The sequence below is a fragment of the Bubalus bubalis genome, chromosome 1 (assembly GCF_019923935.1).
Source record: "Bubalus bubalis isolate 160015118507 breed Murrah chromosome 1, NDDB_SH_1, whole genome shotgun sequence".
Classification (NCBI taxonomy): domain Eukaryota; kingdom Metazoa; phylum Chordata; class Mammalia; order Artiodactyla; family Bovidae; genus Bubalus; species Bubalus bubalis.
The window spans coordinates 10501503-10527363 of NC_059157.1; the positions used below are offsets into that span (position 1 = coordinate 10501503).

The 25861-nt window shown below is 43.4% G+C and overlaps 1 protein-coding gene across 9 annotated transcripts in view; it reads right to left on the reverse strand.

Moving 5' to 3' along the window:
* Window positions 1-2271: 2271 nt before the first annotated feature.
* IDO2 (indoleamine 2,3-dioxygenase 2) overlaps window positions 2272-25861 on the reverse strand; it is a 67471-nt gene continuing 43881 nt past the window's right edge. For 8 of the 9 annotated variants that reach the window (XM_025278153.3, XM_025278128.3, XM_025278107.3 and 5 more), the window contains 3 exons: window positions 13430-13481; window positions 5605-5753; window positions 2272-2992 (listed from right to left, as the gene is read on the reverse strand). In XM_025278153.3, the coding sequence (XP_025133938.3) occupies window positions 2637-2992; window positions 5605-5753; window positions 13430-13481 (557 nt within the window). In that variant the 3' untranslated portion in view covers window positions 2272-2636. The remainder of the gene's footprint in view (window positions 2993-5604; window positions 5754-13429; window positions 13482-25861) is intronic. The other variant, XM_025278137.3, reaches the window with a different exon arrangement.

Genomic DNA, 25861 nt, shown 5'->3' on the forward strand with positions numbered 1-25861 from the left:
CCCTAAATGATAAATGGTCATTTTCATTGCCAAGCAGACTCTGAATCCAAGAAGCTGGAGGAATACAGTGTTCTCTCTTGTACTGGTGTCTGTACGATGCTCTGAGCCTCACCCCACAACCACGCAAACTTTCATTAATGTTTCCTCCATGACAAGAACTATAACGTCTGTGACTTATAACCACCCTGAGACCAATCTTGATTATGAAAGATCATCTTGACTGTGTAAGAAACAGGAATTGAAACTATTTACAACAGCTAGGATACAGAAGCAACTTAGATGTCCCTCAGCAGATGAATGGATAAGGAAGTTGTGGTGCTTATACACAGCAGACTATTACTCAGCTATAAAAAGAAATGCCTTTGAGTCAGTTCTAATGAGGTGGATGAAACTAAAGCCTATTATACAGAAGGAAGTAAGTGAGAAAGAAAGACAAATATCATAGATTAATGCATATATATGAAATCTAGAAAGATGGTACCAATGATTCTATATGCAGGGCAGCAAAGGAGACACAGACTTAAAGAACAGACTTTTGGACTCAGTGGGAGAAGGAGAGGGTGGGATGATTTGAGAGAAAAGCACTGAAAGGTATAATTGCCATATGTAAAATAGATAGCCAGTGGGAGTTTGATGTGTGATGCAGGGAACCCAAGGCCAGTGCTCTGTGACAACCTGGAGGGATGGGGTGGGGAGGGGGGTGGAGGGGGCTTCAGGATGGGGGGACACATGTCTGCCTATGGCTGATTCATGCTGATGTATGGCAAAAGCCATCACAATATTGGAAAGCAGTTATCCTCCAATTAAAATAAACAAATAAATTTTTTAAGGAAAGAAAGTGCATTAAAAAAAAAAACAGGAAGCTGAGAATGAAGGATATTCTAAATTTGGTCAATGTATCTATATTGACCCATAGATATATGTATAACAGAATCACATTGCTGTACACCTGAGACTAACACAACATTGTAAATCAACTCTACATCAATTAAGCAAACTAAATTTTAAAAATGGAGAAGTCAGAATTCAAAGACAGAATTCAGACATATTTTAAATGTTACTTTCCTTTTGAACAAGAATGACAGCAACAATGGGCGATGTTTTGAATCACCAGCTATGGTGTTTCTACTTGATCTGCCTCCTTGGACCCAGTGTACAAGCAGTCTGGATTTATTGATACCAAGTTAGAGCAGTTAGGAGAGCAGATCAAAGAGAAATAAATATATCCAAGTACAATTTCATAAGTTTTACAATCGACTTGTCAAACACAAGGATGGTATATGGAGAGAAAAGGCTTTATGAGTGATGAGAGCCTCTGTCTTCTGAGCTGAGACTCTGACCTAAACTGTAGACAGAGAGGACACCATCAGAGTTTTTCTTGGTCCACTCAGACCACAGGCTCTTGGCTTCATCATCCACACCTTCCTTTTTTGGCAAGACCAAGTCCTTGGATGATGTAGGGACTTCCTGGCACCCCAAAGATTGTACTGGTTTCTTATTAAGGGTCTTGGGCATTGAGGAGAGTCCATAAGGATCAATTCATTCACTTTACAAATACAAACTTTCAGCATAAGAAGAAAGAATCATTCTTTTAAAAATAAAGAAGGAAACCAAACTAGAAAGTACAAACTTCTGAAGCGTGTGGCTACGCCTCATCTGTTCCTGTAACATTAACTACCTGTTTCCATGCTGGTGATTTCAGTCTTGTCTTCTACTTCCTCTTCCCTCCTCATATCCCCTGGAGCGTTTCCAATTTTCTGCCCCCAAATTCTGCACATGCAGGGAGAGAGTGACAGCCTGGGGCCTGAAAAAGCCCTGCTGTAACTGCTAAGCCAGACTTCCCTGGTAGCTCAGCTGGTAAAGAATCTGCCTGCAATTCAGGAGACCCCGGTTTGATTCCTGGGTTGGGAAGATCCCCTGGAGAAGGGGATGGCTACCCACTGAAGTATTAATGGGCTTCCCTGATGGCTCAGATGGTAAAGAATCTGCTCATAATGTGAGAGACCTGGGTTCGATCCCTGGGTTGGGAAGATCCCCTGGAGTAGGGCATGGCAACCCACTCCAGTATTCTTGCCTGGAAAATCCCTATGGACAGAGGATCCTGGGGGGCTACAGTCCATAGTCTTGCAAAGAGTTGGACATGACTAAGCAACTAAGCACAGCACAGCACAACCCCTAAGCCAAGACTCAGTAGGAACTTAATAAATTGGTGAGTAAATGAATGAATGCAGGAAAGTTTTGTTTTTGTTTTTTGAGAAATCAGCAAGGTGATCCATGCATAAGCAATTTTATTTGATTAGTGAAATGTAGATTGGGTTTCTATATTGGGTTTCTATATTGCTCCCGGGGGCGGGGGTGGTTCTAAAGGGGTAATCCAGAGCTGTTTGCTATAAAACAGTAACTAGAGATGGAATAATAAGTTTCAGGCCATGAAAACTCTCTTCTGTGAATAGCTCTCAGTAAAAGAGAAGGTGGTGTTCTGGGGAGCAAGGACGTGAATGGCACTGAGGTCCCTTTCAGATTATTCCAGACAGAATAGTCCCATTCTCCAGGTCTGCCCACTGTCCAGCGAGAAGAGGACAAGGACAGACCTCCTGTGATTGCTGGGTTTGCGTTGCCGGTGAGAGGGCGGTCTCTTAGCCGCTTGGGTGGAGCAGTGCCTCCAGCGTCTTGTCCCTGACACTCTTCAGGAAGCTCACGACGGCCGTTCCCCCGGTGCCCCTCTCCTCTAGGGCCTGAGGGGGCCTTGGGAGGTGGCTCGTCCTCTGGGCCTTTGCTTTGGATGCAGCTGTGATGAGGTACTTGGTCACCAGGGCCAGGTGGTAGGTGCGCAGGGCTGCCAGGCTCTCCACACACTGGTTATAGGCCGTCAGAAGCTGGCGGTTCCCAGAGGACAGGACGTGGGTCCTCAGGGAAGGAGCCAGGCGAATTTCTTCTACGAAGGCCCTGTGGGAAGGAGGCATGTAATCCCTCATCCTGTACAGAAAATCAGCTGAAAGAAAGATGGCAGAACAAGGGGGTAACTCCCTGTGGAAAGATAAGCAAACCAGTCTGCCTGTCAAGACATTATGCCGCCCTGATCCTCACTACTCATCCTAACAGTATCCAGTCAACTTGGCTGGCTCTTGTGCTTACAGATATCACATCCTCCAAAGCCTTTTCTCTTTTTTAATTTTTTATTTATTTATTTTTGATATTTTGGCTCCCTCACTCAGCATGTGGGAACTTAGTTCCCTGACCAGAGACTGAAGCTCTACCCACTGTATTGGAAGCACAGGGTCTTAATTACCAGGGAATTCCCAAAGCCTCCAAATGTTGATTGGAAATAAGGAAGGGAAAAGAAACAAGCCCCATTACCGATAACTAACCTGGAACCAGCTGTACCAGCCACTGTATAAATAGTTATCATCTCTGAAATGTGGGCAAAATATCTCGCTAGTCACACGACGTGGATCCACAAAGGTAAGGCACGGACCCTTAAACAGAGGAGCTAAATATTCTGCTGAATTTTGTCTCTAAAGTCTTTCATTTTAGAGGGAGTTCTAAGGAAGAGGAAAGTGATATAAGTTTCTGAGGACTGAGGAAGATAAAGAATGAATAACTGTTTTAGTAATAGCCTCGAAGTTTAAAAATCAGGTCAATAGATAAGTATGGGAAATATAGATAGAAGAGAGATCATTTATAGGAAATTCATTATGGGATTAATATTAATCATGGTACATCATCAAATCAGAAGCCCATGGAATATTACTCAGTCATGAAAAAGAACAATATTAGATCATTTGCAGAGATGTGGATGGGCTCTGAGTCTGTCACACAGAGTGAAATAAGTCAGAATGAGAAAAACAATATCATATATTAACACATATATATGGAATATAGAAAAATGGTACAGATGAGCCTGTTTTCAGGGCAGGAGTAGAAACACAGACATGTGGACAAATTGGGAGAGAAGGACTGACGTATGTAGATTACTGTGTACAAAATAGATAGCTAGTGGGAACCTGCTGTAGAGCACAGGGAGCTCAGCTCGGTGCTCTGTGATGACCTAGAGGTGGGATGGGGCAGCGAATGGGAGGGAAGTCCAAGAGGAAGTGGATATATGTGTGTATATGGCAGATTCACTTCATTGTACAGCAGAAACTAACACAGCATTGTAAAGAAATTATACTTCCCCCTGCTGCTGCTGCTGCTGCTAAGTCGCTTCAGTCGTGTCCGACTCTGTGTGACCCCATAGACAGCAGCCCACCAGGCTCCTCTGTCCCTGGGGTTCTCCAGGCAAGAACACTGGAGTGGGTTGCCATTTCCTTCTCCAACGCATGAAAGTGAAAAGTAAACATGAAGTCGCTCAGTCGTGTCCGACTCTTAGCGACCCCATGGACTACAGCCTACCAGGCTCTTCCGTCCATGAGATTTTTCCAGGCAAGAGTACTGGAGTGAGGTGCCATTGAAAGCCCATGAAAATTGATCATAGTTCTAGAGAATTGCCTTTTGTGGGTGAGACTAGATTCTTCCCTGGTGGCTCAGACGGTAAACAGTCTGCCTACAATGCCTACCATGTGGGAGACCTGGGTTCAAACCCTGGGCCGGGAAGATTTCCTGGAGAAGGAAATGGCAGCCCACTCCAGTATTCTTGCCTGGAAAATCCCATGGATAGTGGAACCTGGTAGGCTACAGTCCATGGGGTCGCAAAGAGTCGGACACGACTGAACGACTTCACTTTCTTTCTTTCTAGACTCTATGACCAAATTCTAGTCTGTTTTTTTCTTTTTCTTTTTTCTTATTCCAGCTTGGAAACTTTGCACTAGGAAATGTCTTTTTGCAGCTGTTGAGCATTTGGCTTGATGATGGCAGGTAAGGAAAGGCACCCTTTCAAGCTTGCAAGATGGCAGAACCCTGTTCGGGTCTAGAGGGGTGTGGGTTGAGGCTGCACTATTTTTATGGGGACAGGCTTCAGTGGAGGAACCCACATCTATCAGCAGCTACATCCTGACTTGTCAACACAGTGTCTGGGCCTCAGTCTCCAGACCACTCCCCCACTCTAGAAAAAGCAATCTACTGCCTGCTGCTGCTGCTGCTAAGTCGCTTCACTCGTGTCCGACTCTGTGCGACCCCATAGACGGCAGCCCTCCAGGCTCCCCCGTCCCTGGGATTCTCCAGGCAAGAACACTGGAGTGGGTTGCCATTTCCTTCTTCAATGCATGACAGTGAAAAGTGAAAGTGAAGTCGCTCAGTCGTGTCCGACTCTTCATGACCCCATGGACTGCAGCCTTCCAGGCTCCTCTGCCCATGGGATTTTCCAGGCAAGAGTGCTGGAGTGCGGTGCCATTGCCTTCTCCAAATCTAAGGATCCAAATAAAGTTACAGGGGACTGCTGGAAATTCAGCAGTGTTTTCAAGTTTGGAAGTAAAACCCAACATTCAGCTGAGCTCTGATACGAATTGGCTGGATACAATCACAGATGGCAGGCACACAGTCTCCTGGTTAATCGGGAGGAGTGTAGACTTTCTGACTTATAGTTGGACTTACCAATTGGTAAAAGCAGCTCTGCTCTTCCTCTCTGATAAGGAAAAAAACAAGAAAAAAGAAAAATGGCTGATTTACCACTCTCCTTGCTGTGACGGACGCCCAAGAACTCATCAAAGGCATGCAGTATTGTGCTCTGAGCAGCGCTTCCTCCAGAGTAACTCAGGGGCTCTTTGGAGACACCTTCGTATACCAAGCCCACAGGCAGTGCTGGGTTATCCTTCCATCTAGGTAAGAACAAAAGTCAGATGGAAGTGCATACTAGGATTTAAGAGTATCTTTTCTGATCAGGATACAGATCAAGCAAGAAAGAGAGCACCCTTTCCTATCTTCTTTTCTCTCCTCTTCTGTCACCCTGATTCCATGTCCTCATCTTCTTGTCTGAGTCTCCCTCTTTCTGAGTCCCCCAACCATTTTACTCATTTCACTGTCTGATATTTTAGAGGGTCTTGAACACTCTCGGCGTGTATGTGGGTATCTCCAGAATGAGACAGAATCAGCAGCCCCAAGAATACGCCGTGTGTGTGTGTGTGTGTGTGTGTGTGTGTTAGTCGCTCAGTCATGTCCAACTCTGCGACCCCATGGCCTGTAGCCTGCCGGGCTCCTTTTTCCACGGAATTCTCCAGGCGAGAATATAGTTTACATATCAAGTTCACCTCCATTTTCTCACTTATTCTTCCTGGAGTAGATCCAGGTGTTTTAAAACCCATTTAATAGAGAAGCAGTCTCAAGGCACTGTCTCCAGGACCACCATTCTTAGTCCAGCAACTAGAACTTGACCCCTAAATTTGTAATTCTCTAGTTTCATTTCCCAAGGCCCCACCCACCCACGTGTTAATTTCTTTTGCTGAGAACAAAATATTCTCTTATTGCCGGGAACCCTGTTGTTAAGGCTTTAAATAGCAGATGGCAGACTTACGTTGATGTCTGCCGTCCTTCTTGTAATTCTAAAAATCATTTTGCTCAAGAGAAGGGAAACACACACATCATGCACATACAGAAGCCTCAGACAGACAGCTCAGCTGGCATCCATGACCTTTTTCAAATAACTCTCTGAATAGGAAACGCTCTTATTTTCTTTGGGGGCTGTTTTGCATCTGCTGTTCTGCAGTTTTGCTGGATGAATATCATAGTGGCCTTTGCATTTGGAGAAATATCACCACACAAGGAGATGCCACACAGAAGAGCCGGGCGTGAATAGGAGGAGCCCAGGGAGGGTCTGAGTCTAAGATCAAAACCTGCTGTGGCTCTTAGGAGAGAGGACTCTGTCTTAGGCAGATGTGGAATTGAGTCTCAGCTTTAATACTTAGTAACTCTGAGCCTTGGCTGAGTTAATTCACTTCCCAAGCCTCAGTTTCTTCATCGGAATAATAGTAGTATCAATCTTATTGGGTTGTTGGGAGAACTAATTAAAATAATAGCTGCTCAGTGTCTGAAAAATATTGTGTTCAATAAATATTAGCCATTTTATCATACTATTCACACTGAATTGTAACCTCAGCTCCCTAATTTCATTTTTTGGTAACTTCATACAAGCCCTTCTTACTCTCAGTTCTCCTGACCTGTGTATATGAGCTCAGTCACTCAGTGTCAGACTCTGCAACCCCATGGACTGTAGCCTACTCAGCTCCTCAGTCCATGGGATTTTCCAGGAAAGAATACTGGAGTGGGTTGCCATTTCCTCCTCCAGTGGATCTTCCTGACCCAGGGATGGAACCCACATCTCCTCTGTCTCCTGCCTTGGCAGGTGGGTTTTTTACCACTAAACCACCTGTGAAGTCCCTCCTGACTTGTACCTAGTACCTAGAACGGCTGAAAGCATCAAGTGCATTCCAGAAAGTTCTGATGTTTGGGACACTGGTCCAATAAAACTTCTAAACAACATTTTATGGGGCAGAAATGTTGAAGCCCGGACTGCTATTGTGTGATAAGTGGACCAAACATTGGCAGTATTGGTTTGGATTGTTCTCTGTAATCCTGTTGATGGTCTCATTTGGTCTCTGGGCTCCTTCCCTAGCCCCTTCCCTTCATGACCGCTCCTAAGTGCTGGACACTCTCAGAACTTAGTCCATGCACCTCTCACTACTCTTATTCCCACATCATCTCATCTCACCTCGTGGATTTCAAAGCCAGCTATACTGGGACTATTGACAAACGTGCACCCGGACCTCAGCCTCTTCCTTATATTCCAGATACATGTATTCAGCTGCCTACTAGACATCTCCATAGGAACGGCTTCACCCCAAACTGACCTCTCCACTCCCCCTTCCTTTTGCCAGGTCGGCGCCTCCCATGTCTCTACCCTCGGAGAAAAGCCAATGGCAGCTCCATCCTTTCCACGGGTCCAGCCATAAACCTAGAGTCCTTTCTGATGGACCTCTTTCTCTTCCATTCTATGTGCAATCCAAGAGCAGATCCTGTCAACCTTTCCTTCAATCCATATCCATTCAGAACTGACCATTTCTCAGTGTCTCTACTGCCCCCATCCAAGCCCAGGCCACCACCCTATCTTGTGGTCAGAGCTTCCTAAGTGCATTCCTGAGCTCCTTCTATTCCCCCACTCAGAAGATAAGAGTGATGACCTGAAACTTCAGACAGCTCATGTCACTTTTCTCAGAACTTGCCCGTGCTGTTCATCACACTCAGAAAGGAAACCAAGGAACCTCTACACGGTCTGGACCCCCATCACTTGTTTTCCTCATTCTCCCCACCTTTCCTCCGTGAGAGCGCTTCTGGGCTCAGGGCAGCTCTTCCTTCAAAAGTCCTCCCACGCCTGGGTCACTGTGACATTGCTCCTTTTGCACGGAGCAGGTACTTGAGTAGCTTACTCCTCACTTCTTTCATGCATCTTCTAAAACATCCTTTAGGAACATGGCATTCACAGACCACAATAAATAAATAAGAACTTTGGCCACCACTCCTAACATTCCGTAATGCTCTTATTCTACTTTAAAGTTTTCCATAGCTTTTATTGCTTTAACACATAGAGTATGATACTTGCCTTCCTTATATTTATTTATTCATTCATTAATTCATATTAATAAAATAAATGTTTATTTTATTCATCAAATATAAATTTATTTATAATTATAATAAATTATAATTATTCTATTTATTCATTAATTATTCACATATTAATAAACATGTGCTATGATTAACATGTAAGCTCCGCAGGAATGAACTGGTTGTTTGTTCTACTGCTTCATTCCCAGCACCTATTAATAGAACCATGCCTGGCATTGACATAGCCCTCACTAAGTATTTGATCAATGAAAGGATGAAAAAATAGCATTATATAATTAAGCATTAAATATCTAGAATATGTAAAATGTTAGTCACTCAGTCGTGTTTGACTCTTTGTGATCCCATGGACTATACAGCCCAGCCCACCAGGCTCCTCTGTCCATAGAATTCTCTAGGCAAGAATACTGGAGTGGGTTGCCATTTCCTTCTCCAGGGGATCTTCCCGACACAGGGATCAAACCTGGGTCTCCTGCATTGCAGGCAGATTCTTTATCGTATGAACCATCAGAGAAGCCCCAGAATATGTAAATCCAAGTGTACTTCTTGAAAGGACCTGGCCAGCTTAACAGAAGATAATAGATAAAAGAAAAACAGCATGAAATTTAAAAATAAATATAAAGAAGGCATCTATTTTCAAAACCCATATTCCCCATCTATGATGAGATTAATCTGAGGAAGAAAAACTGGGTTCCTCTCAATAGCCCAAGAATTGCTCCCATGCATTCTTAGGCCCAAATTGTTCTTGGTGAAGAAAAGGAATTATTTTCAAGTCTCTATAGGCAAGTTTATTTTTAGCCCTTTTTGTAGCATATTCCTAGTAAACCTCAGAGAAGGGGATGTTTAAACAGAAAAAAAGAAAGAAATGCAATGACATTTTTTTCCAAAGGGACTGATACCTTCCCTGAGAAATTTAACATGAATGAGAAATAAAGGAAACTGTTCCATTTACAGATGGACTCTCTCAAAACTTTTAAGTAATTTTTTTTAAGTCAACAGAAATAATAAATCAAGCATAGGACAAATCAAGAACACAGGGACAGATTTAGATTTTTCAAGACAAGTCTACTAGGAACGTTCAACAATCCAGATGTTCTTGGCCACCAGCATGTTTAGGAATGGCTCCTGGCCACTTGGTTTATTTGACTATGTGGGGAATAATTTTGAGGCTCAGAAACAGAAAGCAGGCATTTATGTAGATCAGAGACAAAGGGCACCACTGACCCAGCAACTTATTTTAATGAAAATGAAGTTACCCTCTGGTGTCCATTTAATCATGACATAGGAAGTCCTCTACATAGGAACCCTGCAGTTACAAACTGTCAAAGACGCTGCAGCTTTCCCTCTGTTTCCTATTTGCTGATGACCCTTCAGTTCTACCATCCCCTACTTCCTCTCTTTCCCCCAGTCAGTAACTCTTCTTACCTGTTCACTGGATGCCAGCCCCTGGGTACCAGCTGCTGTGCTGTACTACTGTACTTTTCAAGGTACTATACTGAAAGATTAATTTTTTTTTAATTTAGTGTGTGTGTTTGTTATGTATTATCTGTGTGAAAAGTATTATAAACCTATTCAGTACGGTACCATATACTGGATGGTGTTAATTGGGTATCTAGAGAAGGCAATAGCACCCCACTCCAGTACTCTTGCCTGGAAAATCCCATGGATGGAGGAGCCTGGTAGGCTGCAGTCCATGGGGTCGCACAGAGTTGGACACGACTGAAGTGACTTAGCAGCAGCAGGAAAACTTTATTGGATTTAGGACTGGATTCTCAGAATGGACTCGTTCATATGTAGGGGACTTACTGGAGATGGAATTCTAAAAACATTGCCCCAAGATTCCCATTCTAACTCCAAGAACTGTTAATGCTGTAAGACAGCATGCCTGTGGATATGATATATGGCAAGCAAAAGGAACCCTAAAGGTGTAATTAAGGCCACTAACTAGTGACCTTAATATAGGCAGTTATCCTGGATTACCTAGAGGAGATTAATCACACAAGACCTTAAAAGCAGGGCGTTTTCTCTGGCTGGTGGCAGAAGGAGACCTCTGAGAGGTCTGAATTATGAGACGAGTCAGGAGTGCCATTACTAAATAGCAGGGGCCTTTTGCTACTTCCCAGGAGGTGCAGTGGTAAAGAATCTACCTGTCGATACAGGAGATGTAGGAGATGAGGTTCAATCCCTGGGTCAGGAAGATCCCCTGAAGAAGGAAATGGTAATCCACTCCAGTATTCTTGCCTGGAAAATTCAGTGGACAGAAGAGCCCAGCAGGCTACAGTCCATAGGGTTGCAAAGAGTTGGACACAATTGAGTGACTGAGCAAGCACAAAAACACACATGTGTGACAAGGGACTCCTCTGGAGGCTTCTAGAAGCTGAGAGCAGACTCTGCCAGGAAAGAAAGAGACCTCAGTTCCCAAACCACAGTAAGCTGATTCTGCTGAACACTTGAATGAGTTTGGAAGTGAATCTTCCTCAGATTCTCAGGATCAGGGCTCAAGCCCAGCAGACCCTCTGACTTCAGCCTTTTGAGGTCCCAAGCAGAGAAGCAAGCTGAGCCTACCTGGCCTTGTGACCCATAGGAAGGTGCCTTGCTAAACTGTGTTAATTTGTTAGGGAATGGTGGAGACCAACACAGACTCAAAGGGAAACGTGAAGCACAAAGAGATTTTCCAGAATTAGGTCTTCCTAAATCCCAGGCTATTTCAAACATTTTTTTTTTTTTAATGGCCCTTTCTTCTCCCTTCTAATCCTACCAAAGCTTCTCCACATGTTTTGCTTAATATTTATTGCTGGAATCTATTCTACAATCAGATCTTTGTCTTAACCTTTGTGTGTGTGTGCTCAATAGCTCAGTCACGTCCAACTCTTTGCAACTTCATAGAATTAACCTTCGGAGAAGGCAATGGCACCCCACTCCAGTATTCTTGCCTGGAAAATCCCATGGACGGGGGAGCCTGGTAGGGCGCAGTCCATGGGGTCCCTAAGAGTCGGACACGGCTGAATGACTTCACTTTCACTTTTCACTTTCATGCATTGGAGAAGGAAATGGCAACCCACTCCAGTGTTCTTGCCTGGAGAATCCCAGGGACGGAGGAGCCTGGTGGGCTGCTGTCTATGGGGTCGCACAGAGTCGAAAACTACTGAAGCGACTTAGCAGCAGAATTAACCTACCAGGCTACTCTGCTTATAGGATTTTCCGGGCCAGAATACTGGAGTGGGTTGCCATTTCCTTCTCCAGGGGATCTTCCTGATCCAGAGGTCAAACCTGAGTCTCTTCCTACATTGGCAGGTGACTTCTTAACCACAAGTGCCACCTGGGAAGCCTCCCTGGTGATGCTACATGCTAAAGATGGAGAGCAAGAAAAGTCTTCAGCTGTTAACCAAAAGATTGGTGGTTCGAGTCCACCCAGGGATGACTGTCCCTGTGACCTCTTTAAGGACATAGTTTAAGGGTTTGCAGTGGCTCAGATGGTAAAGAATCTGCCTGCAATATGGGACACCTGGGTTTGATCCCTGGGTTGGGATGATCCCCTGGAGAAGGAAATGGCAACCCACTCCAGTATCCTGGCCTGGAGAATTCCATGGACAAAGGAGCCTGGGTACAGTCCATGGGGTTGCAAAGAGTGGGACACAACTGAGTGACTGAGCAGACACAAAAACACACTGTGTGACAAGGGACTCTGGAGGCTTCTAGAAGCTGAGAGCAGACTCTGCCAGGAGAGAAAGAGACCTCAGTTCCCAAACCACAATAAGCTGATTCTGCTGAACACCTGAATGAGTTTGGAAGTGAATCTTCCCCAGATTCTCAGGAAACTGAGCCGCTAACACTTTCACTTTCCCAGGATGGATAATCCCTTTGTGGGGGTTTCAGGAGTGAAGGGTACACAGGGAAAGTCTAAATTCTGAGATACACTCTCAATTCCATTCCTTTGCTCTTCCCCTGTCCTTCTCTTTTCCCCATAATCCAGGTACCTGCTACTCTCAAATTATTCTCTAGAAAACTTGCTTTCACCCTCTGTCCCTACAGTGAGGGGTCCACACCCAGGCTGGCCTTCCCCGAAACTGTCTCACAGCACACACTCATGCAATCTAGAGAAAATACTTAATACACATGGTGACTCCATGCACTAAAGCTATTGATGAATCAGTACATCTATTGATGTTGGTATTAGGTATGACTCTTGCTACACCCAGACACAGCTTAACATTCTACCAACAGTGCTTCAGGCACCTTCTAGTTATCAAGATGGTCTCTAGGTGATGACTATTTTACATTTACCTCTTTCATCCACTGCTCCCACCTTTCACTCTTCATCCTTAAAATCTTCCTTTCTCTCAGTTGATGTGAATAGGAAGCCATCTCATTAAAATATGTCAAATTATGGCTAATATATTATAAATAAGAAATGTATCTAATTGTGAAGAATACCAAGAATATGAAAAACTGTCATGGGGTAGCTATTTCAGGAATGTTAGAAGGAAGCTTTTCAGCTAAGGCCTTTGCTTTCACCAGCCTGGATAATGGGGAGGGGGGAGGGAAAAGGGATATAAATAGTCGAGCTTTGGGGTGGCACGATGAGCTTTTTCTCCCTCCTCCCTCCAGGTGGTTTTCTAAGAAAGGTGAATACAAATTGAATCTAAAGGGATGGCCTCAGGACAATTACTCTAAATAGTCACACTTCAGTGTCATTTGCCATGCAGATGGCACCCCATTCCCCATTGCTTTTATCCAAGAGTGCATCCCTGGGTGATTCCTTTGTTAGGGAGAGTTATTTGGTGTCTTTCTTTCTCTGGGAAGTTTCTGCCTGTTTCTCCCCTCATAAACCTGGGAAAGGCTACAGACGTCTCAAGCCAGAGAAGAGCTCAACTGTACTTACCCAGAGAGGAAGATCCGGATGACTGCATAAAATATGTCTGGATCTACGTAATCTAGAGGAGCAATCAAAATGTGAACTTTACTACAGGCAACGAAAGCAAAATAGGTTCCATGTGCTCAGGCTCCGAAGCCCTCCCGGGCACCTCCCCTATCTGATCTGCAGAGAAATCTGGAAGGAGCCCCTCAGCAGGAGCGGGAGGAATGTCCCCTTCTGTCGCCCCCCTGGCTGGTGCTTCCAGGAGTGTTAAACAGCTGCATAACTGGCCTTTTCCATCTGTGGTTCTTCCCTGAGCTGAACAACAACCAAAAAGGGAGATCAAGCCCATCTTTAAAACATCTAGTGTCATCTTTTTAAAGAGACATGATATTTGAAAGAACGTGGGAAGCAGAAAGGAGAAAAGCAGAGAGGATCTGCTCTCTGACCCCTCGGTGTCCGGGCAGAGCGTGGAGAGCTTCCCCTCAGGCTCTGCCGCACCTGGCCGGACACAGGCTCGCCGGCCTATATTCACTAGTCTGTGCAGTTTGCTCTGAAGCGAAGTCAGGGAGTGGTGCTCACTGATTTCATTAGTTCATTAACTGGTAGGCAGGAAGCACGTCCTCACATTTGCACTGAGCTCTTTCGGGTTTCTTTTCTATCCACTTTATTTTTATGTGGACCATTTTTAAAGTCTGTGCGGATTGGTTGCAATATTGCTTCTGGTTTATGCTTTGGTTTTTTTTTTTTTTTTGGCCGAGAGAGACATGTGAGATCTTAGCTCCCCAACCAGGGCACCCACACCCGCTGCACTGGGAGGCGAAGTCTTAACCACTAGACCTCCAGGGAAGTCCCTTTTGTCCATCCTCTTTCGACCTTGATTCTCTCTTCTTCATGCTTGTGACCCTCTGGGATCTGACATGTTTCTTTCTCTGGTTCTGTCATCCAGATTCCTGTCTATGTTTCTTTGTTTCTGAGCAAAAAAAAAAAAAGGGAAACTTTTTTTTTTGATGAGACCCAAATAATGACATCAGTTTGGGTCATCTGTATATCAATGACATCTGTATATCATCAATTTACCTTTTCCACGGTCACACCTGGTCTCTGGTCCTCTATCTCCGCTTTCTCTGAAGACCCCTGGGCCTAGGTAACTCATGTCTTGGATCAGCCTCAGGGCTCCCCAGGGCTTCTGAGGGCTACCACAGCCTCCCTGCTCATCTGCAACAAGGTGCCATGTGCTGGACTTTTCTCTGGGCCTATTTCTGGGTCTTCTCCATTCGGTGCTCTGTTCCCACAGATACGCTAAGTACTATGCAAAACTTTTTGCTTAAGCAATAATGACTGGAGGTAGTTTAATGTGTTACCCATCTCATCATATTTAAGGAGGGAAAGTCAAATGAGTATTTCAACAACATGACATAATTTGTTTTTCTGTTTCTCACTATGCCCCACAGCTTGTAAAATCTTAGTTCCCAGACCAGAGATTGAACCTACATCCTCTGCAGTGAAAGCACAGAATCCTAGCCGCTGGAACATTAGGCAATTCCCAAATGTGAGATAATTTTAATATAAAAATTGTCAAGATATAAATAATCCATTCATGATTAAAACAAACACAAAAATTAGCTAATTTGGAATAGGCAGGAAAATCCTCCTTAAACTGATAAAAGGAATCCACAGAAAGCCTTCGGGACATATTATACTTAATAGTGAGATATTAACAATGTCTTTTAAAATGTGAGACAAAACCACGTATCGGCACTTCCGTTCAACACTATGTTAGGCACCACCTCGCCTGAAGAATAAGAATAAAAATTAAAAGAAAGAAATGTTATAAGGATGGTAAATGAAAAACCAAAACAACGTTATTCTCAAATAATATGATGTCTATGCAGAAAACCCAGATAGTCAACCAATCATTATTAGAATTAATGAGTGGTTACCAAAGTGCTAGATTCAAGCTTCATATTAAATACCAATTTCATCCTAAACCAGGAACAAAGAGAGATCCAAAGATACTATCAGTTCAGTTCAGTTCAGTTGCTCAGTCATGTCCGACTCTTTGCGACCCCATGGACTGCAGCACGCCAGGCCTCTCTGTCCATCACCAACCCCTGGAGTCACCCAAGCCCATGTCCACTGAGTCAGTGATGCCATCCAACCATCTCATCCTCTGTCACCCCCTGCTCCTCCTGCCCTCAATCTTTCCCAGCGTCAGGGTCTTTTCAAATGAGTCAACTCTTCGCATCAGGTGGCCAAAATATTGGAGTTTCAGCTTCAACATCAGTCCTTCCAAAGAACACTCAGGCTGATCTCCTTTATGATGGACTGGCTGGATCTCCTTGCAGTCCAAGGGACTCTCAAGAGTCTTCCCCAACACCACAGTTCAAAAGCATCAATTCTTTAGTGCTCAGCTTTCTTTATAGTCCAACTCTCACATCCATACATGACCACTGGAAAAACCATAGCATTGACTAGATGGACCTTTGTTGACAAAGTGATGTCTCTGCTTTTTATTATGCTGTCCAGGTTGGTCATCACTTTCCTTGCAAGGATTACGTGTCTTTTAATTTCATGGCTGCAATCCCCATCTGCAGTGATTTTGGAGCCCCCCAAAATAAAGTCAGCCACTGTTTCCCCATCTATTTCCCATGAAGTGATGGGACCAGATGCCATGATGTTCATTTTCTGAATGTTGAGCTTTAAGCCAACTTTTTCACTCTCCTCCTTCACTTTCATCAAGAGGCTTTTTAGTTCCTCTTCACTTTCTTCCATAAGGGTGGTGTCATCTGCATATCTGAGGTTATTGATATTTCTACCAAATCTTGATTCCAGCTTGTGCTTCTTCCAGCCCAGTGTTTTTCATTATGCATTCTGCATATAAGTTAAATAAGCAGGGTGACAATATACAGCCTTGACATACTCCTTTTCCTATTTGGAGCCAGTCTGTTGTTCCATGTCCAGTTCTAACTGTTGCTTCCTGACCTGCATACAGGTTTCTCAAGAGGCAGGTCAGGTGGTCTGGTATTCCCATCTCTTTCAGAATTTTCCACAGTTTACTGTAATCCATACAGTCAAAGGCTTTGGCATAGTCAAGAAGGCAGAAATAGATGTTTTTCTGGAACTATCTTGCTTTTTCAATGATCCAGCAGATGTTGGCAATTTGATCTCTGGTTCCTCTGCCTTTTCTAAAACCAGCTTGAATATCTGGAAGTTCATAGTTCACATTTTGCTGAAGCCTGGCTTGGAGAATTTTGAGCATTTACTTTACTAGTGTGTGAAATGAGTGCAATTGTGTGGTAGTTTGGCATTCTTTGGCATTGCCTTTCTTTGGGATTGGAATGAAAACTGGCCTTTTCCAGTCCTGTGGCCACTGCTGAGTTTTCCAAATTTGCTGGCATATTGAGTGCAGCACTTTCACAGCATCATCTTTTAGGATTTGAAATAGCTCAACTGGAATTCCATCACCTCCACTAGCTTTGCTCATAGTGATGCTTCCTAAGGCCCACTTGACTTCACATTCCAGGATGTCTGGTTCTAGGTGAGTGTGAATGATCACACCATCGTGATTATCTTGGTTGTGAAGATTTTTTTGTACAGTTCTTCTGTGTATTCTTGCCATCTCTTCTTAATATCTTCTGTTTCTGTTATGTCCATACCATTTCCATCCTTTATTGAGCCCATCTTTGCATGAAATATTCCCTTGGTATCTCTAATTTTCTTGAAGAGATCTCTAGTCTTTCCCATTCTATTGTTTTCCTTTATTTCTTTGCATTGATCATTGAGGAAGGCTTTCTTATCTCTCCTTGCTATTCTTTGGAACTCTGCATTCAGATGCTTATATCTTTCCTTTTCTCCTTTGCTTTTCACTTCTCTTCTTTTCACAGCTATTTGTACGGCCTCCTCAGACAGCCATTTTGCTTTTTTGCATTTCTTTTTCTTGGGGATGGTCTTGATCCCTGTCTCCTGTACAATGTCACGAACCTCTGTCCATAGATCATCAGGTACTCTGTCTATCAGATCTAGTCTCTTAAATCTATTTCGCACTTCCACTGTATGGTCATAAGGGATTTGATTTAGGTCACGCCTGAATGGTCTAGTGGTTTTCTCCACTTTCTTCAATTTAAGTCTGAATTTGGCAATAAGAAGTTCATGATCTGAGCCACAGTCAGCTCCCTGTCTTGTTTTTGCTGACTGTATAGAGCCTCTCCATCTTTGGCTGCAAAGAATACAATCAATCTGATTTTGGAGTTGGCCATCTGGTGATGTCCATGTTCTTTGCTATGAGCAGTGGGTTCTCTTAGCAAAACTCTATTAGCCTTTGTCCTACTTCATTCTCTACTCCAAAGCCAAATTTTCCTGTTACTCCAGGTGTTTCTTGACTTCCTACTTTTGCATTCCAGTCCCCTATAATGAAAAGGACATCTTTTTTGGGTGTTAGTTCTATTTAACTTCAGCATCTTCAGCATTACTGGTTGGGGCATAGACTTGGATTACTGGATTTGCCTTGAAATGAATGGTTGGCCTTGAAAAAAATAGAGATCATTCTGTCATTTTTGAGATGTATCGAAGTACTGCATTTCAGACTCTTTTGTTGACTATGATGGCCACTCCATTTCTTCTAAGGGATTCCTGCCCACAGTAGTAGATATAATGGACTATATTATATCAAATTCAAAGATAATATTCATTAGCAACAAAAACATAGAGTAATTATGAATAAGGTAGAAGATATCTAAATGTCTTATATCTTGAAAGAATTCAAAGAAGTTTAAGAAATGTCTTTGTTGATGGGAAAGAAAACCTGTATCAACATCTAGAAGAAGAAATGTATCTAAAGAAGAGTTCTCTGAGTAAATTTTAGGCCCTGTGACAATAGAGGAATACACAGGGATATAAAGATATGAATGGGGAGCACATTAATGCAGGGGTCCCCAACCCCTGGGCCACAGGTGCAGGTCAGTGGCCTCTTAGGAACCGGGCTCCATAGTAGGAGGTAAGTGGCAGATGATCCAGTGAAGCTTCACCTGTATTTATGGCCACTCCTCATTGCTAGCATCTCCCTGGCCTGTGTAAAAATTGTCTTCCATGAACCAGTTCCTGATGCCAAAATTGTTGGGACTGTTGACATCATGTGTTCAGTCTCCATCTCTCCACCTGCCCTGATCAGAAGGACCAGAGAGGACATCAAAATCATGTAATTTTTCTCCAAATTATAGAATATAGGTTTAATGCAATTTGATCAAAGTCCTTAACAGGTTTTTTAAAAATTGGGGTCTGACAAGCTGATTCTATATTTATATGAAAGGCAAAGTGTCAAAGATAAGACAAGCATCCCTGGAGAAGAAGAGCAAAGGTGTGGGGGGTGGGGTGGGGGAAGGGAGTAGTTCTTTACCTGAAAATGAGAAATATTGTGAAGCTACAATTCTATTATGACAGGTGGTTTTGGTATGGGGAAAGACAAAGAAACAATGAAACAGAATAGGGAGCCTGGAAAGAGATCCATTCATTTAAGAAAATCTGGTGTACAATGATGCTAATATTGCAGATTAGTGATGAGTCACAGAAGGGAAATTGAAAGTATTTCCTATGTTATACTCTATAGAGATAATCATTAAACGTGTATTAAGGGCTGAAGGGTGAAAGATAAACAATTTCAGAAGAAAACATAGAAAAATAGATTTATGACCTCTGATTATTAAATTATATCTTACATAAGACTTCCTAAAAATAGACTGCTGTAAAAGAAAGGGCAAATATTCTGGCTTATTTAAATTAAGAACTTCTGCTTTCAAAAGGCAGAATAAGACAATCCAAAACATTTGCAACACATAACTAACAAAAATCACCCTCCAGAGTGCACCCAAAAGCTGACTAAAAGCAATGAGTAAAAGATAAAAGGACATTTCCAAAATTAAGGAAAGCCATGCATTTCACAAAACAGGGACATGCGCAGTGAACACACAAAAGCACGGGCCCCTCCACCCCTCCACCCCAGATACACAGAGAGTTAACTCATTACAAATCAGGGAAATGCAAGAGTGATGCCATTCTCATGGCTGAATAAGAGTTTTCTTCTCTCTTCCCCACAAAGAATGATGATTTACACAGTCACCCATGGATAAGATGGGCTTCCCAGGTGGCTTGGTGGGTAAAGGATCCCACTGCAATGCAGGAGACCCAGGTTTGATCCCTGGGTGAGGAAGATTCCCTGGAGAAGGAAATGGCAACCCACTCCAGTATTCTTGCCTGGAGAATCTCATGGACAGAGAAGCCTGGTGGGCTACAGTCCACAGGGTCAAAAAAGTCAGACATGACGGAAGCGACTGAGCACACACGGTACCATGGACAAGACAGCCTTTGCACAAGTCTAGGAGTCCTTGGAGGTTCTAGAGCACCATAGGAGCAAAAATTCTAAGATTGGATGCATTGAAGAGGATAAGAAGAAGATTTCACTTTATCCACAACATCCCTTCCCAAGGGTAGCTCAGCTCAGGACCAAGAGAGACCTTCTTGGCAACACTCCTGAGGGTGGCAAGAGTGGGCCCAGGTAGTGAGCAGGTGGAGTGGGACTCTGTGGTGCTGGGAGAAAGCAAACACACTCCACCATTTAGCTAAGGGGCTTCCCAGGTGGTGCTAGGGATAAAAAATCCACCTGTCAATACAGGAGATGAGGGTTCCATCCCTGGGATGGGAAAATCCCCTGGAGGAGGAAATGGCAACCCACTCCAGCATCCTTGGCTGGAGAATCCCATGGACAGAAGAGCCTGGCGGGCTACAGTCCATGGGACTTCAGAATGTCAGACACAACTGAGCAACTGAAGGGGCACACACACACACACAGAACCTAAAGAATATCAGCTCCAGGCCTGGCTTTGGGAGATCAAAAGAAGGCAGGCACAATGCTAAAGGAATTCTGCCACAAGAGGGAGCAAGAAGACTGGAGTAGGTGTATCCATAGCCAATGTGGAAAAGCCTCAGAATCCCTACCAAGGCTGATGGACGGTATTTCTCTCTACACCAGATGGAGACCATCTGTTAACACGGGACTGGTGAGGGATGAAAGCCATGTAAATAGTCTTACTTCTGGACCATATGTGCGTACACTTGCGCGAAGAAGGGTAGTTCCTGAAAGCCAGTGACATTATCCTACAGGGAGCACAGAAGATCCAAGGACACAGCTGAGTTAAGCCTCTCCCGTGTCCTTCCCTGTGTCTTCCTAGAAGAGTAGAGATATGACCCGTGGACTGCAGCTTCTGCCTGTTGGCCAAGCTCAGGTGTGTTTAGTGAATGGGGGTGATGTTTTTCAAAGCTCACAAACCATTTTGGTTGAGTATCTTGTTCTTTTGCATTTAAGTGAATCTGAAGAGAAATACAATGTCTGTGCTTGATTAGTTCGTGCTCATTTTGTGAAAATTTTATCATATTCTTGTTTTGCTTGGAAAACCAAAGGGAACTTGCTATTTCAATGTTTCAGAGGCAGAGGATTTAGGTTTTATACTGAGAAGGGGCCTTTAAACAAAACAAAATTCAGCAAATCCCTGCTTTGGGTCAGTACCAAAACCACAGACCCAGAATCACTGCAGCATTTTCACACGACATTATTAATGCTCATGATGGTCCCACACAGGTCAGTAAGGGGCTTCCCAGGTGGCACTAGTGGTAAAGAACTCGCTTGCCAATGCAAGATATGTAGACCCCAGAGACGTAGACCTGAGAGACTTTGGTTCAATCCCTGGGTCAGGAAGATCCCCTGGAGGAGGACATAGTAATTCACTCCAGTATTCTTGCCTGGAGAATCCCATGGACAGAGGAGCCTGGTGGGCTACAGTCCATAGGGTTGCAGAGAGTCAGACACGACTGAAACAACTTAGAAAAGAAAGCACCTGTTACCCACATCTAAAACAAAGCACTGTAGATGCATAACTGAACTATCCATCTGAACTGTATCTTTTTGCGTGTGCAATTCCCACAGGGATCGAACTCACGTCGCCTGCATTACCGGGTGGAATCTTTATCGCTGAACCACCTGGGAAGCCTGATGGTCACTTGTAGTTTTAAATTTTCTACTAGAGATACTTTGAAAGGTTAAAAAAAAAAAAGAAAAAATAATACCAATACCATGTTTTAGTTAATATTATCATTTCAAATGTGTCCAACACAAAATTATTAATGAGGTTTCTAAAAATAATTATTTGAGATTCTGTGTACATTCTTATAGACTTAAAATTTATTTTATACTTAGAGTGTATTTTAATTTGGATGCTGAATTTTCAACAATTAGGTGAAAGTCAATCTTTCTAACATTAAAGCTGTGTCTAATAGAAAAGTATTTTATACTGATTCAGTTTTTTTGAATTTCAATTTCAATTAATTAAAATTAAATGCAGCTAAAAATTTAACTCCTTGGTTGCACCAGCCATGTAGCAAGTGCTCAGTGGCCATGGGTGGCTACAGGTTGCCATATTGGACTGTGCTTGGAGAGAAACTGAAGAGTTTTTAGAACTAAAGTGACACAATCTGATTTGCACTCCTAAACATCGATTCAGGCTTCTGTATAGAGTGTGGATTAGACTAGGAAAAAGGCAGTTGAGAGACAAGATGTAGAAGGCTACTGCAGGAGTCCTGGCAAGAGATGATGACAGCCAGGTGCAGAGAAAGTGATGGCAGAAACACAAGGGAAGGAAGAGATGCAAACAGTCCTCTTGAAAAAGACTTCCCTTTGTGGTAACAGAATGCTGTTTTACTTGGACCTATCCTTCCACTGAAAACAAACAAACAGGAAAAGCTGGATAAATATGAAAGTAACCAAAAGAAAATTGAAGAGCCAAAAAGACAGCAAGGAGCCACTAAGCCAAAATGCAAAGAAAGCAGAAACTCAGGGATGCAGAAAACCGAACTGGAGAGACACTTTTCCCTGAAAGCATTTGTCAATTCAGATTCCTCCGGGCTCTGATTTAGCGGCTATGGTAGGAGCCCTGGTTCCAGCCTTGGTGAGGAATTTTACTCCACACTCTCCTCATCTTATCCAGGGAGCCCCAGATGCTATACCCTCAACTTCTGTATGAGTCAGGCCCTCAATTCACCCCTGCTTGCCACAGGAGAAGGCATCAGAGCTAACTTTGGCACCAAGAAAAACAGGACTTAAAAAAATAAAAGAAAAATCTGTTCCTGAGAAGTTGGGATCATTGTTTTTGTACATTTTTAGCCCAGGTTCAACTGTCAGATCGACACATGGGTCTTTACTTGCTCAAGTTGATCTAAGATGATGATCCAGAATTTTAGTGCTCCCAAGAGCCAGAAAGAATCATATACAAATATTTCTCTATTCTAGTCCCAAAAGCCTGCCTACAAATGATACTGCAAGAACAGTGAACATTACAAAGTGGAAAAACAAAACAAAACAGGTCAAACATAGAAAAAAAGAGACACGACAACCACTGTGAAAAAAGAGAAAGGAAACAGAGGTGCCAAATATTAAAACTGACACTTACCACACCTACCGATTATATGTCACACTTATCACACCTACCGATTATAAAAAACCACACTTATGCACATTTCAGCTTGGAAACATTTATAGGAAACAGAAAGTTACAAAAATAAAACAGAGTTGAAAAGAATAACAGCTTCTGAAAGTGAAAAACCAAGCAACCTACTCAGGGTATGTCTTTAATAGTATGTAAGAAGCAGTTTGAAGAGTAAAGGATTTAATTAGATCGGAAGAAGTAATCCAAAATGCAGCCCAAAGAAAGAGATGGAAAACAGCAGCAAGATTTTAGGAAAATGAAAGGCAAAGAGGAATGGCCTAAAATCCGGAATTAAAGTTCCGGTAGGAAGTACATGTAGAGAGTAGACTTGTGGACACAGGGAGGGAGGGAGGGAGTGGGATAATTGAGGAAGTAGCATCAACAGCGATACACTGTTAGGTGTAAGAGGGCTGACAGGAAGTTACTGTGTAGCACAGGAAGTCCAGACTGGTGCTCTGTTATGACCTGAAGAGATGAGATGGGTGGTGGGGGAGGTTAGTGAGGGAGGGAGGGTATGTATGCATTAATATAATTGTAGCTGATTTGCATTGTTGTAGGGCAGAAACACGGAGAAGGCAATGGCACCCGTACTCTTTCTTGGAAAATCCCATGGATGGAGGAGCCTGGTAGGCTGCAGTCCATGGGGTCACTAAGATTCGGACAGGACTAAGCGACTTCACTTTCACTTTTCACTTTCATGCGTTGGAGAAGGAAATGGCAACCCACTCCAGTATTCTTGCCTGGAGAATCCCAGGGATGGGGGAGCCTGGTGGGCTGCCGTCTATGGGTTGCACAGAGTCGGACACGACTGAAGCGACTTAGCAGCAGCAGCAGCAGGGCAGAAACAACACAACATTGTAAAAATTCTTTAGATATATTTAAAGAAAGGAAAAGAGTTCCAGTAGGAGGCAGAAAGGGAGTGAGGTAGGCAGTTGGTGAGGGTTTCATGGCTGAGGATTTTCTAGGGTAATGAATCATAACAAGTAAAGAAGCATAATATAGTCAAGGGGTAATAAACTGAACAACACAGAAAATAGGCAGACAAAAGAAGACAAGTAGACAGGGAGAAGCCTTCCCAGGTGGCTCAGTAGAAAAGAATCTGCCTGCCAAGCAGAAGACACGGGTTCAATCCCTGGGTCAGGAATATCCTGTGAGGAGGAAATGGCAACCCTCTCCAGTACTCTTGCCTGGAGAATTCCATGGACAGAGGAGCCTGGCAGGCTGCAGTCTACAGGGTCACAAAAAGAGTTGGACACGACTGAGTGACTAAATGACAAGACAGGGAAGAAGACAGGAGACAGACTTCTCAGAAGCAACAATGGAAACTAGTACTGATCTATTCAACACCTAAGAATATAGTCACTAGCAAAAATCAAAGATATAAATAAACATAAAAATAATAAAATATAAATAAATAAAAGGAAAAATAAGGCATTTTTTAGATGAGTTTCCCAGCAACAGAGACTCTCACTAGAGGAAATCCTACAGGCAAAAAAATAAATGTATACATAGGAGTGAAGAGCAAGGGTTATAAATATACAGTCCAGTGTTTAAGGCTCCACACTTCTAGTGCAGAGGCCTCGGGTTCAGTCCCTGGTTGGGAAACAGATTCCACATACAGTGCAACCAAAAAAAATTTAAAAAAAAAAAAAGAAAAAAAAAATATATATATATATGCAAGTCTGAGTGAGCTTTCACCATATAAAACAGTAATGATAACTGTAGATTTTTAGGTATCTTCGATGTATGATGTGCAATGAATGTTTCTGCTTACAGCCCTAAGAAATCTTCTGTGAAGATTTGTAAAACTGTTTAATACCCTGTGATATATGTGTACGCTTGCCTTCAGATGTGCTGCACTCACAGGATGAAATTAGATTTAAGGGAAGAGATGATGGCTCAGATAATTTGGGTTTATTCAGATTACTGTGTGTCACTAGTCCATGAGTGAAAACAACTTTAGAAATGTGAACTTGGTCCCTTGGTCATATAATTGCATGCTATTTGAAGAGAAGATTGCCAGTGTTCATTCTCTTCCAACTGGATTTAGACAAAGTAAGTTCACAAGTTGACGACCTAGAGGACTAGGATAGGTGGGTAGAGGGAGGCTCAAGAGAGAGAGGATATATATACATTGCTGTTGTTGGGGCTTCCCAGGTGGCGCTGCTGCTAAGTCGCTTCAGTCCTGTCTGACTCTGTGCAACCCCATAGATAGCAGCCCACCAGGCTCTCCAGTCCCTGGGATTCTCCAGGCAAGAACACTGGAGTGGGTTGCCATTTCCTCCTCCAATTCATGAAAGTGAAAAGTCAAAGTGAAGTCGCTCAGTCATGTCCAACTCTTAGCGACCCCATGGACTGCAGCCTACCAGGCTCCTCTGTCCATGGGATTTTCCAGGCAAGAGTACTGGAGTGGGGTGCCATTGCCTTCTCCTCTCAGGTGGCACTAGTGGTAAATAAAAAGTGAAGGAACATGTGATATCAGTGATGGTGAAAGTCGCTCAGTGTCCGACTCTTTGCGACCCCATGCACTATACAGTCCATGGAATTCTCCAGGCCAGAATACTGGAGTGGGTAGCCATTCCCTTCTCCAGGGGATCTTCCCAACCCAAGGATCGAACCCAGGTCTCCTGCATTGCAGATGGATTCTTTACCAACTGAGCTATCAGGGAAGCCCAAGTGGTAAAGGACCCACCTGCTAATGCAGGAGACATAAGAGACACTGGTTCAATCCCTGGGTTGGGAAGACCCCCTGGGGAAGGGCACGGCGACCTACTCCAGTATTTTGCCTGGAGAATCCCATGGACAGTGGAACCTGGTGGGCTACAGTCTATAGGGTTGCAGAGTCAGATACAACTGAAGCAACTTAGCATGCACGCACACTGTTGTTGTTTAGTTGCTAAGTCATGCCTGACTCTTTTGCAACCCTATG